This window comes from Xenia sp. Carnegie-2017, unplaced genomic scaffold (genome assembly GCF_021976095.1).
Source record: "Xenia sp. Carnegie-2017 unplaced genomic scaffold, XeniaSp_v1 HiC_scaffold_22, whole genome shotgun sequence".
NCBI classification, from domain to species: Eukaryota; Metazoa; Cnidaria; class Anthozoa; order Malacalcyonacea; family Xeniidae; genus Xenia; species Xenia sp. Carnegie-2017.
In genome coordinates, this window is record NW_025813485.1 from 307,940 (window position 1) to 325,878 (window position 17,939).

The 17,939-nt window shown below is 31.9% G+C and overlaps 1 protein-coding gene across 1 annotated transcript in view; it reads right to left on the minus strand.

The window, feature by feature from the left end:
* Window positions 1-1,594: 1,594 nt before the first annotated feature.
* LOC124446781 (E3 SUMO-protein ligase RanBP2-like) overlaps window positions 1,595-17,939 on the minus strand; it is a 29,531-nt gene continuing 13,186 nt past the window's right edge. The window contains 16 exon segments of the mRNA XM_046997658.1: window positions 1,595-2,802; window positions 3,341-4,138; window positions 4,229-4,504; window positions 4,903-5,147; window positions 5,526-5,760; window positions 6,162-7,025; window positions 7,425-8,288; window positions 8,689-9,552; window positions 9,953-10,137; window positions 10,140-10,272; window positions 10,274-10,813; window positions 11,385-11,446; window positions 11,449-11,527; window positions 11,529-12,068; window positions 13,727-16,574; window positions 16,627-17,877. Coding sequence (XP_046853614.1) covers window positions 2,034-2,802; window positions 3,341-4,138; window positions 4,229-4,504; window positions 4,903-5,147; window positions 5,526-5,760; window positions 6,162-7,025; window positions 7,425-8,288; window positions 8,689-9,552; window positions 9,953-10,137; window positions 10,140-10,272; window positions 10,274-10,813; window positions 11,385-11,446; window positions 11,449-11,527; window positions 11,529-12,068; window positions 13,727-16,574; window positions 16,627-17,877 — 10,553 coding nt within the window. The 3' untranslated portion in view covers window positions 1,595-2,033.

Genomic DNA, 17,939 nt, shown 5'->3' on the forward strand with positions numbered 1-17,939 from the left:
CGATGTTCTTGAGTTCGCAAATGTGCGGAACTCATAAGCCTAGTCAAACGAACTAAACCCTAAACTAGCCGAGTAGCCATGAGCAGTCATAGCCGAAATGGTAAAAAATGCGCGTTGTGCAGTTGGATATTGCGATAATGATAAACGCTGGCCTGATTATCAAGTTAAGAGGTCTCACGTAGAAAAGTTAGTTTTCATAAGTGGCCCAAAGATCAAGCACCTGCTGAAATTTGGCGAAAACAAATTGCAAACAGCTGAGCCGATGACTTTAACCCAAAGCCTGGTGCACAAGGTACTTTCGTTTGCTCAAATCATTTTCCCTTGGGAAGAAGAACCCCAAATAACCGCGAAACGGATTATCCTTCGGTTTTTATTACGCTATCAGAGTACGAGCAATGGAGGACTCCGCTTAAACGTAAAGGAAGAGAAACATGGACGACATCAAAGCGTCCTCATCAAGCCTATAAAACCGAGGATTCTCATTCAAGTTTTGATGGAAATCCAGCAAAATCTGAGGCATCTTTACTCCCTGTCCCTTAGGAATTTGACAGTTGACGAGGGAGTATGATGTAAGGTTTCACACCGGCCTGCCATCGACTAACAGTTTTAAGTGTGTATTTGAATACTTGGCTGTTTCTTCTTCTGGCTGTTAAGACGCCATACATAATAATAAAAATAGCAATGTCACTTTACAAATAATTGGAAATACTAATAAGAGTTTGCCGTAGAATAATTCCTCGTGATACTTGCTGACTTTGCTGTAGACATGTGCGTGTGTTGCGAACTCAAGAACATCGCTCAAACGACGGTCAAGTTGTTCAAAGAAAACAAATGTTTTCTTTAACTTTCCGCTTTTTGATTACCACAAAATTTGACTCACATGTATAAAAAATCGCAAATAATAATGCTACTATTGAAATGGACGAGTTTGAGAAATATTTTTGGAAGAAATGGCCAATATGTAAAAGGGTAATTTTTGCGCATTTATTAGTAATTTATATGGACTCCATGCGTGACCGCGCGCTCGGCCCAATGTTTTTGCACCCCCTGCAATATGGCTACGATAACCTTGAAAAGGTCTATTCCTTAGGTTGATGTAAGTTAATAAGGTCTAATGTCAATGTCAATGGTTTCATTTAGTGGAATGTTGGTGAACAGACTTTGGACCTCAAAAGAAAACTATGTAATTGCTGTTAATATCTTGGTTATGAAGTTCGTCAACAAAAGTAAAAGAGTCTTTAGTCGTGTAGTCGTTTGGTATGATAGGGTTGAGCAGTTTGCCTAAGTACTTAGCAAGGTTGTAGTTATAAGAATTGATGGAAGAAACTATAGGTCGGAGAGGAGAAGTTTTGTTATCTTTATGTTTGTGTAGTTTAGAAAGACCGCAAAAACGGGCAAGTTGTGACCCTCTGGGGAAAATGCTCGAGTATACGTAGGTCTCAAAAGCGGATGGGGGCGAAGACCGAGGGACGCTTTGAGACTGAGTGAAAATATTTTTTAAGTACGGACCGACCTAAACGGCAAATGACAATTTTCAAAATCATTTTGGGATAAATAATATGACCCATGAGTTTATATAATCATGTTGAACAGGTTCTTTCAAATAGGAAAATGAATCCAGTTTTATTTGAAGCTGCATTCCAGTAGATATAAGTAGCAATTTTTTTTGCATAAGCATCATTACAAATGTAGGGAAAAGTTGTTTATAATTTTAACAATAGTGTAAATTATCATTCTCTGCACGACAACAGGTACATTTCCACATTGTACGATGCACTTAGAAATTCTTCTTGGTTTCCGAAAATCGTATCTTGGGAAATACGTTCCGATTTGATTCACGTATCGTCGTAAAATTGAAACAAACAGCAAACCACTATTTAAATGATAAATTTACTTTTGTAGGAAAATCATTTCCACAAACTATACGCAAAATATATTCTCAATATTGTTCTTCACTTTGAAACTAGAGCAACTTTGCAAAATTTTCACAAACCATAAGAGGGATCATGATCATCTGCAGCATTTTCGTAGCATCATCTGCTATCATGAGTAAGATCACGTGGATCATTGGATGTGACGTCATCATTGGCAAGATCATGTGAATAATTATATGTAGTGTCATCATTGGTAACATCACGTGGATCATTGGATGTGACGTCATCATGTATAAGACTACGTGTACGTGATGGTGTAAAATGATGAAGAGATGGAACAAGGTGAATATTTGCGTTAAAACCTGCCGCCATTGCAGAAACGTGACCTTCACAAGTTGCTTCAGTAGAATCCCGACATTGATCAAATATTTCTTTAAATTTAAATGATTGTTCAACAGAATGAAATTGCACGGCTACATCTCGTTCCACGGCTACATCTCGTTCCACGGCTACATCTCGTTCCACGCCATGGCTAATGTCACTAAAATCAGCCATAGTAAACCAAACCCAAGAACGATCTGAGCCCGCATTCGGCTTAAGATCCATGTATGCAGTAACCTCATGAGCCAGCAATAATCTTTGGTCATCAGACATTACTATGTAATATTTATTGTCTGAAGACAATACTTTCAGAGTACCACGACCGCGTTCCAACCAATTTTTAAAGTTTAAATCATAGAAATAAGCGAAGGCAAGCTCGCTAAACAAAACGCGATAACTTTCTTGAGCAGCCAAGAAACTTCCGTTGGACAAAAATGACATGAATCTGTGAGAATTTGAAATGATAGGATTGTTGTATTGTTGTTCATCATTTACTTGGTTGTTGTCTGGTGAAGTAATATCATCTCTTGTAAGGACACTACACACACTAAGCAAAATGTAAAACAAATCCAATTTTAATACTGGCACGCGTATTTTGTTTTAACTAATGTGTTCACTTGAAACTATGAGCAAATGAACGAAAATAAAATTTAACTTAGTTCATGGTCACACAGTGACTGTATGAAAGGAAGTGTTACAGAGGTTGGGCAAACAATCTTACATTGATTGTGTGAATAACAATCTGAACCTCTGATATAGCTTATACATCTAAAAGTATTTATACAATGCAGGCAAAACTAATGTCGTACAAACACCAAGAAAAAACTAAATTTATATTCTAGCATACATCATGTAGCAATTGAACAAGATTTTGAAGAAATCAATAAACATTGAATAATTAAGAAAGATTTCAAAAAATAAGAAGAGTTCAATTACATTTTAACTTTTATGCATTGTTTGTGAAAAAAAGCCCCAACAACCTTACATGATGTGGTATGATTACTTTGAATCAATCATTAAATAACGTGGCTAAGTTCTTTTTTGAATAAATAACATTTATAAGAATCAAATAAAAAAATTAATACCTTTTTTCTGTACATTTCTTCTCAATTTCACTAGTTTGTATTTTGAATAATTTCATCTGTTCTTTACATTCATCAAACATATCATTAAACTCTTTCGCCATTTGAGCATTTTTAAATCGCACAGCAAGTTGTTCTGATTTAGCTTCTCCGTCAGAGATATCAGCATTAGTATGCCACACCATTGAACGATCAGAACTTGTGTTCTCTATAAGTTTCATTTCTGAAGTAAGAATATGATTTGCACAAATTTTTAATGTTTTTTCTCGTCTCATTAACACTCGAAATTGTCCCGTTAATTTATGTTGAAGAATTTTGATATTTCCAACACCACGTTCTTTCCATTGTGATGTATCTTTATCATAACGAAATAATTTTGCACGTTGACAATAAATAACATCTTCACTTTCTTCCCCACTACTTTGTTCTATCATCTTAAGTTGAACTATTGGTTTGAAATCAAGACCGTTGACCTCTCGTTCAGGATCGTCCTCATATGATTTGTTCTTGATAAAGATATTTTCCTCACCAAACAATTTTGATCCAGCGCCAGCAAACGCCTGATTCGTAGACGATTGAAAAGTTGATGACATAATTCCGCGAAGTGAAGAGAATGTTAAATATGTAGCACCTTGAGAACCAAATACAAATGATTGTGTACTGGTTGTCGTTGACGGAGGAGAACCAAACTCTGACAGTGTTGATTGTGTTAAAATAGTGTTGAAACAACTTCTAATGTTAGGCACACCTTCATTTTCCTTTATTCCACTTTCAACAGTTTCAATATCGCCATTTTCAAAACTAAATAGTTTAAAAATAGGTATGAGTTAATGCTTATTTAATTATTCTCGACAAAACTACACGGAACATAAAATAAACTACAATACGTACGTGTTAGTAAGTACATAAAACATCTTTGGCAGTTCATAACTTTTGGCTTTTTCTTGTTGCTCAACAGATGGAGATTTCTCAAAGATTATTTCAACTTCTTCCTTAGCATTATTTGTTTCATCTTTTAAATTTTTTAAATCATCATCCACAATATTTTCTTTAGTGTATTTTCTTGAAAGTGAAATTTCATCATTTCCTTCTGTTTGTTGACATTCAATAAATTTCTCTTGAAATATCGTTGCATTATCAGGATGTTTGAATTTTACAGCAATCTCTCTACAAAATGAAAGAAATTATAATTTAAAGGCGGACAATTCTTGTTCAAATGGCAGCGATAAGTTGATGAACTTAAAAACTCATTAAAGTAAAATACAGTCAAACTGAGATCAAACAAATTTTGATAATGAAGCATCACATTTAAAATATCAAAACAGTAAAAAAGTGTTTAGTAGTTATTTATTTAAATAATGAATAAGTAACAAATACACAAAACAGTTAAATCAAACACTTCAACAACAACACAGATAATAGGAAAAAATGAAGTAAGAGAGTATATTTAAAATATTTAAAAAAAACATTTTCAAACTTGTTTCACTTTGGTAAATTTAATAAAGATTTGCATTGTTAAAAAAACAATACAGGGGTTCATAATATTCGTAAATAAAAATAATTACCTATCAACCAACTGAGTCTCAAATTGATCTTCATCGTCTTTCTCATTTTTTTCATCAAAACAATAAAACATCTTTGGAAATTGATAACTTTTGGCTTTTTCTTGTTCCTCAACAGATGGACATCTCTCAAAGATTATTTCAACTTCTTCCTCAGCATCAATTGTTTCATCCTTTAAATTTTTAAAATCATCATCCACAATATTTTCTTTAGTGTCTTTTCTTGAAAGTGAAATTTTCATTTCTTTCTGTTTGTTGACATTCAATAAATTTCTCTTGAAATATCGTTGCATCTTCAGGATGTTTGAATTTCACAGCAAAAGTTCATTTTCGCTACACCATCAGAAAATCAGCATCGACAGACCACATCCACGAACGATCTGATCCTGCATTCCTTTTCAGTTCCATATCACATGTTATAAAATGATTTGCACAAAGTTTATGAATTTGTTCTCGTCTCATTACAATACGACATTTCTTTGTTTCATTATGTCTTAAGATTTTAATATCTCCAACACCACGTTCCTTCCATTCTTTTTTATCGTAACGAAATAATTTTGCACGATGACTGTAAACAACAGTTTCGTTTTCTTCACCAGTTTTCTGATCACTAATGGGAGTTAATGAAACAATTGGACGGAAATCATAACTTTTAACTTCTTCTTCAGGATCAACACCTTCCTTTTTCGAAACAAACAACTGTTCACCACTGCCAAGAAATCCTTTCCAAGATATCTTCTCATTTGCCTGGGGAAATGTAGATATTTGTTGTGCCAGTTCAGAAAAGACAACATGGATGTCGATGTTGAACCGAACCGGAAGATACCAGACTTAGAAACATAGTCATTTTTACCTTTCTCTCTATAAAACGAAAAAAATTATATTTTAAAGGCTTAGGTTTCTTGTTCAAATGACAGTGATAAGTTGATGAATTTAAAATACTCATTAAAGTAAAATGCAGTCAAATTGAGATCAAACAAATTTTGATAATCTAGCATCACATTTAAAATATCAAAACAGTAAAAAAGTGTTTAGTACATATTTATTTAAGAATGAATAAGTAACAAATACACAAAACAGTTAAATCAAACACTTCAACAATCACACTGAAAATAGCAAAAAAAAATGAAGTAAGAGAATATATTTTAAAATATTTAAAAACAACATTTTCAAACATGTTTCACTTTGGTAAATTTAATAAAGATTTGCATTGTTAAAAAACAATACAGGGGTTCATAATATTTGTAAATAAAAATAATTACCTATCAACCAACTGAGTCTCAAATTGATCTTCATCGTCTTTCTCATTTTTTTCATCAAAACAATAAAACATCTTTGGAAATTGATAACTTTTGGCTTTTTCTTGTTCCTCAACAGATGGACATCTCTCAAAGATTATTTCAACTTCTTCCTCAGCATCAATTGTTTCATCTTTTAAATTTTTTAAATCATCATCCACAATATTTTCTTTAGTGTCTTTTCTTGAAAGTGAAATTTCATCAATTTTTTCTGTTTGTTGACATTCAATAAATTTCTCTTGAAATATCGTTGCATCTTCAGGATGTTTGAATTTCACAGCAAAAAGTTCATTTTTCGCTACACCATCAGAAAAATCAGCATCGACAGACCACATCCACGAACGATCTGATCCTGCATTCCTTTTCAGTTCCATATCACATGTTATAAAATGATTTGCACAAAGTTTATGAATTTGTTCTCGTCTCATTACAATACGACATTTCTTTGTTTCATTATGTCTTAAGATTTTAATATCTCCAACACCACGTTCCTTCCATTCTCTTTTATCGTAACGAAATAATTTTGCACGATGACTGTAAACAACAGTTTCGTTTTCTTCACCAGTTTTCTGATCACTAATGGGAGTTAATGAAACAATTGGACGGAAATCATAACTTTTAACTTCTTCTTCAGGATCAACACCTTCCTTTTTCGAAACAAACAACTGTTCACCACTGCCAAGAAATCCTTTCCAAGATATCTTCTCATTTGCCTGGGGAAATGTAGATATTTGTTGTGCCAGTTCAGAAAAAGACAACATGGATGTCGATGTTGAACCGAACTGGAAGATACCAGACTTAGAAACATAGTCATTTTTACCTTTCTCTCTATAAAACGAAAAAAATTATATTTTAAAGGCTTAGGTTTCTTGTTCAAATGACAGAGATAAGTTGATGAATTTAAAAAAATCATTAAAGTAAAATACAGTCAAACTGAGATCAAACAAATTTTGATAATGAAGCATCACATTTAAAATATCAAAACAGTAAAAAAGTGTTTAGTACATATTTATTTAAGTAATGAATAAGTAACAAATACACAAAACAGTTAAATCAAACACTTTAACAACCACACTGAAAATAGGAAAAAATGAAGTAAGAGAATATATTTTAAAATATTAAAAAACAACATTTTCAAACTTGTTTCACTTTGGTAAATTTAATAAAGATTTGCATTGTTAAAAAACAATACAGGGGTTCATAATATTCGTAAATGAAAATAATTACCTATCAACCAACTGAGTCTCAAATTGATCTTCATCGTCTTTCTCATTTTTTTCACCGAAACAATAAAACATCTTTGGAAATTGATAACTTTTGGCTTTTTCTTGTTCCTCAACAGATGGACATCTCTCAAAGATTATTTCAACTTCTTCCTCAGCATCAATTGTTTCATCTTTTAAATTTTTTAAATCATCATCCACAATATTTTCTTTAGTGTCTTTTCTTGAAAGTGAAATTTCATCAATTTTTTCTGTTTGTTGACATTCAATAAATTTCTCTTGAAATATCGTTGCATCTTCAGGATGTTTGAATTTCACAGCAAAAAGTTCATTTTTCGCTACACCATCAGAAAAATCAGCATCGACAGACCACATCCACGAACGATCTGATCCTGCATTCCTTTTCAGTTCCATATCACATGTTATAAAATGATTTGCACAAAGTTTATGAATTTGTTCTCGTCTCATTACAATACGACATTTCTTTGTTTCATTATGTCTTAAGATTTTAATATCTCCAACACCACGTTCCTTCCATTCTCTTTTATCGTAACGAAATAATTTTGCACGATGACTGTAAACAACAGTTTCGTTTTCTTCACCAGTTTTCTGATCACTAATGGGAGTTAATGAAACAATTGGACGGAAATCATAACTTTTAACTTCTTCTTCAGGATCAACACCTTCCTTTTTCGAAACAAACAACTGTTCACCACTGCCAAGAAATCCTTTCCAAGATATCTTCTCATTTGCCTGGGGAAATGTAGATATTTGTTGTGCCAGTTCAGAAAAAGACAACATGGATGTCGATGTTGAACCGAACTGGAAGATACCAGACTTAGAAACATAGTCATTTTTACCTTTCTTTCTATAAAATGAAAGAAATTATATTTTAAAGACGGAGGTTTCTTGTTCAAATGGCAGAGATAAGTTGATGAATTTAAAAAAATCATTAAAGTAAAATACAGTCAAACTGAGATCAAACAAATTTTGATAATCTAGCATCACATTTAAAATATCAAAACAATAAAAAAGTGTTTAGTACATATTTATTTAAATAATGAATAAGTAACAAATACACAAAACAGTTAAATCAAACAATTCAACAACCAAACAGAAAATAGGAAAAAATGAAGTAAGAGAATATATTTTAAAATATTTAAAAACAACATTTTCAAACTTGTTTCACTTTGGTAAATTTAATAAAGATTTGCATTGTTAAAAAAACAATACAGGGGTTCATAATATTCGTAAATGAAAATAATTACCTATCAACCAACTGAGTCTCAAATTGATCTTCATCGTCTTTCTCATTTTTTTCATCAAAACAATAAAACATCTTTGGAAATTGATAACTTTTGGCTTTTTCTTGTTCCTCAACAGATGGACATCTCTCAAAGATTATTTCAACTTCTTCCTCAGCATCAATTGTTTCATCTTTTAAATTTTTTAAATCATCATCCACAATATTTTCTTTAGTGTCTTTTCTTGAAAGTGAAATTTCATCAATTTTTTCTGTTTGTTGACATTCAATAAATTTCTCTTGAAATATCGTTGCATCTTCAGGATGTTTGAATTTCACAGCAAAAAGTTCATTTTTCGCTACACCATCAGAAAAATCAGCATCGACAGACCACATCCACGAACGATCTGATCCTGCATTCCTTTTCAGTTCCATATCACATGTTATAAAATGATTTGCACAAAGTTTATGAATTTGTTCTCGTCTCATTACAATACGACATTTCTTTGTTTCATTATGTCTTAAGATTTTAATATCTCCAACACCACGTTCCTTCCATTCTTTTTTATCGTAACGAAATAATTTTGCACGATGACTGTAAACAACAGTTTCGTTTTCTTCACCAGTTTTCTGATCACTAATGGGAGTTAATGAAACAATTGGACGGAAATCATAACTTTTAACTTCTTCTTCAGGATCAACACCTTCCTTTTTCGAAACAAACAACTGTTCACCACTGCCAAGAAATCCTTTCCAAGATATCTTCTCATTTGCCTGGGGAAATGTAGATATTTGTTGTGCCAGTTCAGAAAAAGACAACATGGATGTCGATGTTGAACCGAACTGGAAGATACCAGACTTAGAAACATAGTCATTTTTACCTTTCTTTCTATAAAATGAAAGAAATTATATTTTAAAGACGGAGGTTTCTTGTTCAAATGGCAGAGATAAGTTGATGAATTTAAAAAAATCATTAAAGTAAAATACAGTCAAACTGAGATCAAACAAATTTTGATAATCTAGCATCAACTTTAAAATATCAAAACAGTAAAAAAGTGTTTAGTACATATTTATTTAAATAATGAATAAGTAACAAATACACAAAACAGTTAAATCAAACAATTCAACAACCAAACAGAAAATAGGAAAAAATGAAGTAAGAGAATATATTTTAAAATATTTAAAAACAACATTTTCAAACTTGTTTCACTTTGGTAAATTTAATAAAGATTTGCATTGTTAAAAAAACAATACAGGGGTTCATAATATTCGTAAATGAAAATAATTACCTATCAACCAACTGAGTCTCAAATTGATCTTCATCGTCTTTCTCATTTTTTTCACCGAAACAATAAAACATCTTTGGAAATTGATAACTTTTGGCTTTTTCTTGTTCCTCAACAGATGGACATCTCTCAAAGATTATTTCAACTTCTTCCTCAGCATCAATTGTTTCATCCTTTAAATTTTAAAATCATCATCCACAATATTTTCTTTAGTGTCTTTCCTTGAAAGTGAAATTTCATCATTTCTTTCTGTTTGTTGACATTCAATAAATTTCTCTTGAAATATCGTTGCATCTTCAGGATGTTTGAATTTCACAGCAAAAGTTCATTTTCGCTACACCATCAGAAAAATCAGCATCGACAGACCACATCCACGAACGATCTGATCCTGCATTCCTTTTCAGTTCCATATCACATGTTATAAAATGATTTGCACAAAGTTTATGAATTTGTTCTCGTCTCATTACAATACGACATTTCTTTGTTTCATTATGTCTTAAGATTTTAATATCTCCAACACCACGTTCCTTCCATTCTTTTTTATCGTAACGAAATAATTTTGCACGATGACTGTAAACAACAGTTTCGTTTTCTTCACCAGTTTTCTGATCACTAATGGGAGTTAATGAAACAATTGGACGGAAATCATAACTTTTAACTTCTTCTTCAGGATCAACACCTTCCTTTTTCGAAACAAACAACTGTTCACCACTGCCAAGAAATCCTTTCCAAGATATCTTCTCATTTGCCTGGGGAAATGTAGATATTTGTTGTGCCAGTTCAGAAAAAGACAACATGGATGTCGATGTTGAACCGAACTGGAAGATACCAGACTTAGAAACATAGTCATTTTTACCTTTCTCTCTATAAAACGAAAAAAATTATATTTTAAAGGCTTAGGTTTCTTGTTCAAATGACAGTGATAAGTTGATGAATTTAAAATACTCATTAAAGTAAAATGCAGTCAAATTGAGATCAAACAAATTTTGATAATCTAGCATCACATTTAAAATATCAAAACAGTAAAAAAGTGTTTAGTACATATTTATTTAAATAATGAATAAGTAACAAATACACAAAACAGTTAAATCAAACACTTCAACAACCAAACAGAAAATAAAAAAATGAAGTAAGAGAATATATTTTAAAATATTTAAAACAACATTTTCAAACTTGTTTCACTTTGGTAAATTTAATAAAGATTTGCATTGTTAAAAAACAATACAGGGTTCATAATATTCGTAAATGAAAATAATTACCTATCAACCAACTGAGTCTCAAATTGATCTTCATCGTCTTTCTCATTTTTTTCATCAAAACAATAAAACATCTTTGGAAATTGATAACTTTTGGCTTTTTCTTGTTCCTCAACAGATGGACATCTCTCAAAGATTATTTCAACTTCTTCCTCAGCATCAATTGTTTCATCCTTTAAATTTTTAAATCATCATCCACAATATTTTCTTTAGTGTCTTTTCTTGAAAGTGAAATTTCATCATTTTTTCTGTTTGTTGACATTCAATAAATTTCTCTTGAAATATCGTTGCATCTTCAGGATGTTTGAATTTCACAGCAAAAGTTCATTTTCGCTACACCATCAGAAAAATCAGCATCGACAGACCACATCCACGAACGATCTGATCCTGCATTCCTTTTCAGTTCCATATCACATGTTATAAAATGATTTGCACAAAGTTTATGAATTTGTTCTCGTCTCATTACAATACGACATTTCTTTGTTTCATTATGTCTTAAGATTTTAATATCTCCAACACCACGTTCCTTCCATTCTTTTTTATCGTAACGAAATAATTTTGCACGATGACTGTAAACAACAGTTTCGTTTTCTTCACCAGTTTTCTGATCACTAATGGGAGTTAATGAAACAATTGGACGGAAATCATAACTTTTAACTTCTTCTTCAGGATCAACATCTTCCTTTTTCGAAACAAACAACTGTTCACCACTGCCAAGAAATCCTTTCCAAGATATCTTCTCATTTGCCTGGGGAAATGTAGATATTTGTTGTGCCAGTTCAGAAAAAGACAACATGGATGTCGATGTTGAACCGAACTGGAAGATACCAGACTTAGAAACATAGTCATTTTTACCTTTCTCTCTATAAAACGAAAAAAATTATATTTTAAAGGCTTAGGTTTCTTGTTCAAATGACAGTGATAAGTTGATGAATTTAAAATACTCATTAAAGTAAAATGCAGTCAAATTGAGATCAAACAAATTTTGATAATCTAGCATCACATTTAAAATATCAAAACAGTAAAAAAGTGTTTAGTACATATTTATTTAAGAATGAATAAGTAACAAATACACAAAACAGTTAAATCAAACACTTCAACAATCACACTGAAAATAAAAAAAAATGAAGTAAGAGAATATATTTTAAAATATTTAAAACAACATTTTCAAACATGTTTCACTTTGGTAAATTTAATAAAGATTTGCATTGTTAAAAACAATACAGGGTTCATAATATTTGTAAATAAAAATAATTACCTATCAACCAACTGAGTCTCAAATTGATCTTCATCGTCTTTCTCATTTTTTTCATCAAAACAATAAAACATCTTTGGAAATTGATAACTTTTGGCTTTTTCTTGTTCCTCAACAGATGGACATCTCTCAAAGATTATTTCAACTTCTTCCTCAGCATCAATTGTTTCATCCTTTAAATTTTTAAATCATCATCCACAATATTTTCTTTAGTGTCTTTTCTTGAAAGTGAAATTTCATCAATTTTTTCTGTTTGTTGACATTCAATAAATTTCTCTTGAAATATCGTTGCATCTTCAGGATGTTTGAATTTCACAGCAAAAAGTTCATTTTTCGCTACACCATCAGAAAAATCAGCATCGACAGACCACATCCACGAACGATCTGATCCTGCATTCCTTTTCAGTTCCATATCACATGTTATAAAATGATTTGCACAAAGTTTATGAATTTGTTCTCGTCTCATTACAATACGACATTTCTTTGTTTCATTATGTCTTAAGATTTTAATATCTCCAACACCACGTTCCTTCCATTCTTTTTTATCGTAACGAAATAATTTTGCACGATGACTGTAAACAACAGTTTCGTTTTCTTCACCAGTTTTCTGATCACTAATGGGAGTTAATGAAACAATTGGACGGAAATCATAACTTTTAACTTCTTCTTCAGGATCAACATCTTCCTTTTCGAAACAAACAACTGTTCACCACTGCCAAGAAATCCTTTCCAAGATATCTTCTCATTTGCCTGGGGAAATGTAGATATTTGTTGTGCCAGTTCAGAAAAAGACAACATGGATGTCGATGTTGAACCGAACTGGAAGATACCAGACTTAGAAACATAGTCATTTTTACCTTTCTCTCTATAAAACAAAAAAAATTATATTTTAAAGGCTTAGGTTTCTTGTTCAAATGACAGTGATAAGTTGATGAATTTAAAATACTCATTAAAGTAAAATGCAGTCAATTTGAGATCAAACAAATTTTGATAATCTAGCATCACATTTAAAATATCAAAACAGTAAAAAAGTGTTTAGTACATATTTATTTAAGAATGAATAAGTAACAAATACACAAAACAGTTAAATCAAACACTTCAACAATCACACTGAAAATAACAAAAAAAAATGAAGTAAGAGAATATATTTTAAAATATTTAAAAACAACATTTTCAAACATGTTTCACTTTGGTAAATTTAATAAAGATTTGCATTGTTAAAAAACAATACAGGGGTTCATAATATTCGTAAATGAAAATAATTACCTATCAACCAACTGAGTCTCAAATTGATTTTCATCGCCTTTCTCATTTTTTTCATCAAAACAATACAACATCTTTGGAAATTGATAACTTTTGGCTTTTTCTTGTTCCTCAACAGATGGACATCTCTCAAAGATTATTTCAACTTCTTCCTCAGCATCAATTGTTTCATCTTTTAAATTTTTTAAATCATCATCCACAATATTTTCTTTAGTGTCTTTTCTTGAAAGTGAAATTTCATCAATTCTTTCTGCTTGTTGACATTCAATAAATTTCTCTTGAAATATCGTTGCATCTTCAGGATGTTTGAATTTCACAGCAAAAAGTTCATTTTTCGCTACACCATCAGAAAAATCAGCATCGACAGACCACATCCACGAACGATCTGATCCTGCATTCCTTTTCAGTTCCATATCACATGTTATAAAATGATTTGCACAAAGTTTATGAATTTGTTCTCGTCTCATTACAATACGACATTTCTTTGTTTCATTATGTCTTAAGATTTTAATATCTCCAACACCACGTTCCTTCCATTCTTTTTTATCGTAACGAAATAATTTTGCACGATGACTGTAAACAACAGTTTCGTTTTCTTCACCAGTTTTCTGATCACTAATGGGAGTTAATGAAACAATTGGACGGAAATCATAACTTTTATCTTCTTCTTTGGGATCAACATCTTCCTTTTTCGAAACACACAACCGTTCACCAGAGGTAAGAAATCCTTTAAAAGGTTGACATTTAAAACCAGACAACTGGTTAGGATGTGAAGTAAATGATAAAGAAGATACTTCACTTCCAAAATAAAACATCGGATTACTAACATTATCGTCAATATCTTTCGTATCCTTTTCGTTGTTTGTTTTAGCGAGACTTTTGTCACTTTTTAAAAAAAAGGTAGAAGGATATTCTTGCTTCATCCCTGAGTAGACAACCTCATCATTCTCTTCATATCTCGTTAAACTTACATCGTTGCTGCAGCTCAATAGTTCTTTTGTTGAATCCTTATTGTTTAAAGTTCCTTTGAATTGGATTTCTCTCACGTCTGAATGAGATTCGCATTTAGGCACACAAGAATCATCAAACTTATTGCCATGCCCATATTTAGTGGTATTGTTAAGATCACTCGACCCAGTAGTACAGACTGATATATCTGTTTCACTGATATCATTTATTCTCGAGTTACTCGAATCAACACTAAATTCACGTGTTACATTTTCACTTGGATTGGTTGTACCAAAGGTAAACACAGATGTTGGAGTTTTACTTGGATCACTTGATCCAAAGCTAAATTCAGATGTTGCAGTTTTACTTGGATCACTTGATCCAAAGCTAAATTCAGATGTTGCAGTTTTACTTGGATTACTTGATCCAAAGCTAAAATCAGATGTTGCAGTTTTACTTGGATCACTTGATCCAAAGCTAAATTCAGATGTTGCAGTTTTACTTGGATCACTTGATCCAAAGCTAAATTCAGATGTTGCAGTTTTACTTGGATTACTTGATCCAAAGCTAAAATCAGATGTTGCAGTTTTACTTTGATCTTTTGATCCAAAGCTAAATTCAGATGTTGCAGTTTTACTTTGATCTTTTGAACCAAAGCTAAATCCAGATGTTGCAGTTTTACTTGGAACATTTGAACCAAAGCTAAATCCAGATGTTACAGTTTTACTTGGATCATTTGAACCAAAGCTAAATTCAGATGTTGCAGTTTTACTTTGGTCTTTTGAACCAAAGCTAAATCCATGTGTTGCAGTTTTGCTTGGATCACTTGAATCAAAGCTAAATTCAGATGTTGCAGTTTTACTTTGGTCTTTTGAACCAAAGCTAAATCCAGGTGTTGCAGTTTTACTTGGATCACTTGAACCAAAGCTAAATTCAGATGTTGCAGTTTTACTTCGATCTTTTGATTCAAAGCTAAATTCAGATGTTGCAGTTTCAATTTGATCTTTTGATCCAAAGCTAAATTCAGATGTTGCAGTTTTACTTGGATCACTTGAACCAAAGCTTAATTCAGATGTTGCAGTTTTACTTGCATCACTTGAACCAAAGCTAAATTCAGATGTTGCAGTTTTACTTTGATCTTTTGATCCAAAGCTAAATCCAGATGTTGCTGTTTTACTTGGATCACTTGAACCAAAGCTAAATCCAGATGTTGCAATTTTACTTTGATCTTTTAATCCAAAGCTAAATTCAGATGTTGCAGTTTTACTTTGATCTTTTGAACCAAAGCTAAATCCAGATGTTGCAGTTTTACTTTGATCATTTGAACCAAAGCTAAAACCAGATGTTGCAGTTTTACTTTGATCATTTGAACCAAAGCTAAAACCAGATGTTGCAGTTTTACTTTGATCATTTGAACCAAAGCTAAAACCAGATGTTGCAGTTTTACTTGGATCATTTGAACCAAAGCAAAATCCAGATGTTGCAGTTTTATTTTGATCATTTGAACCAAAGCTAAAACCAGATGTTGCAGTTTTACTTGGATCATTTGAACCAAAGCAAAATCCAGATGTTGAAGTTTTACTTTGATCTTTTGATCCAAAGCTAAATCCAGATGTTGCAGTTTTACTTTGATCATTTGAACCAAAGCTAAAACCAGATGTTGCAGTTTTACTTGGATCATTTGAACCAAAATTTAAACCAGATGTTGCAGTTTTACTTGGATCTTTTGAACCAAAGCTAAATCCAGATGTTGCAGTTTTACTTTGATCTTTTGATCCAAAGCTAAATCCAGATGTTACAGTTTTACTTGGATCATTTGAACCAAAGCTAAATTCAGATGTTGCAGTTTTACTTTGGTCTTTTGAACCAAAGCTAAATCCATGTTGCAGTTTTGCTTGGATCACTTGAATCAAAGCTAAATTCAGATGTTGCAGTTTTACTTTGGTCTTTTGAACCAAAGCTAAATCCAGGTGTTGCAGTTTTACTTGGATCACTTGAACCAAAGCTAAATTCAGATGTTGCAGTTTTACTTCGATCTTTTGATTCAAAGCTAAATTCAGATGTTGCAGTTTCAATTTGATCTTTTGATCCAAAGCTAAATTCAGATGTTGCAGTTTTACTTGGATCACTTGAACCAAAGCTTAATTCAGATGTTGCAGTTTTACTTGCATCACTTGAACCAAAGCTAAATTCAGATGTTGCAGTTTTACTTTGATCTTTTGATCCAAAGCTAAATCCAGATGTTGCTGTTTTACTTGGATCACTTGAACCAAAGCTAAATCCAGATGTTGCAATTTTACTTTGATCTTTTAATCCAAAGCTAAATTCAGATGTTGCAGTTTTACTTTGATCTTTTGAACCAAAGCTAAATCCAGATGTTGCAGTTTTACTTTGATCATTTGAACCAAAGCTAAAACCAGATGTTGCAGTTTTACTTTGATCATTTGAACCAAAGCTAAAACCAGATGTTGCAGTTTTACTTTGATCATTTGAACCAAAGCTAAAACCAGATGTTGCAGTTTTACTTGGATCATTTGAACCAAAGCAAAATCCAGATGTTGCAGTTTTATTTTGATCATTTGAACCAAAGCTAAAACCAGATGTTGCAGTTTTACTTGGATCATTTGAACCAAAGCAAAATCCAGATGTTGAAGTTTTACTTTGATCTTTTGATCCAAAGCTAAATCCAGATGTTGCAGTTTTACTTTGATCTTTTGAACCAAAGCTAAAACCAGATGTTGCAGTTTTACTTGGATCTTTTGAACCAAAGCTAAATCCAGATGTTGGAGTTTTACTTTGATCTTTTGATCCAAAGCTAAATCCAGATGTTGCAGTTTTACTTTGATCATTTGAACCAAAGGTAAATTCAGATATTGCAGTTTTACTTGGATCACTTGAACCAAAGCTAAATCCAGATGTTACAGTTTTACTTGGATCATTTGAACCTAAGCTAAATCTAGGTGTTTCAGTTTTACTGGGATTATTTGAGCCAAAGCTATATCCAGGTGATGCAGTTTTACTTGGATCTTTTGAACCAAAGCTAAATCCAGATGTTGCAGTTTTACTTTGATCATTTGAACCAAAGCTAAATTCAGGTGTTGCAGTTTTACTTGGATCATTTGAACCAAAGCTAAATTCAGGTGTTGCAGTGTTACTTGGATCATTATAGCCAAAGCTAAATCCAGATGTTGCAGTTTTACTTGGATCTTTTGAACCAAAGCTAAATCCTAATGTTGCAGTTTTACTTGGATCAATTGAACCAAAGCTA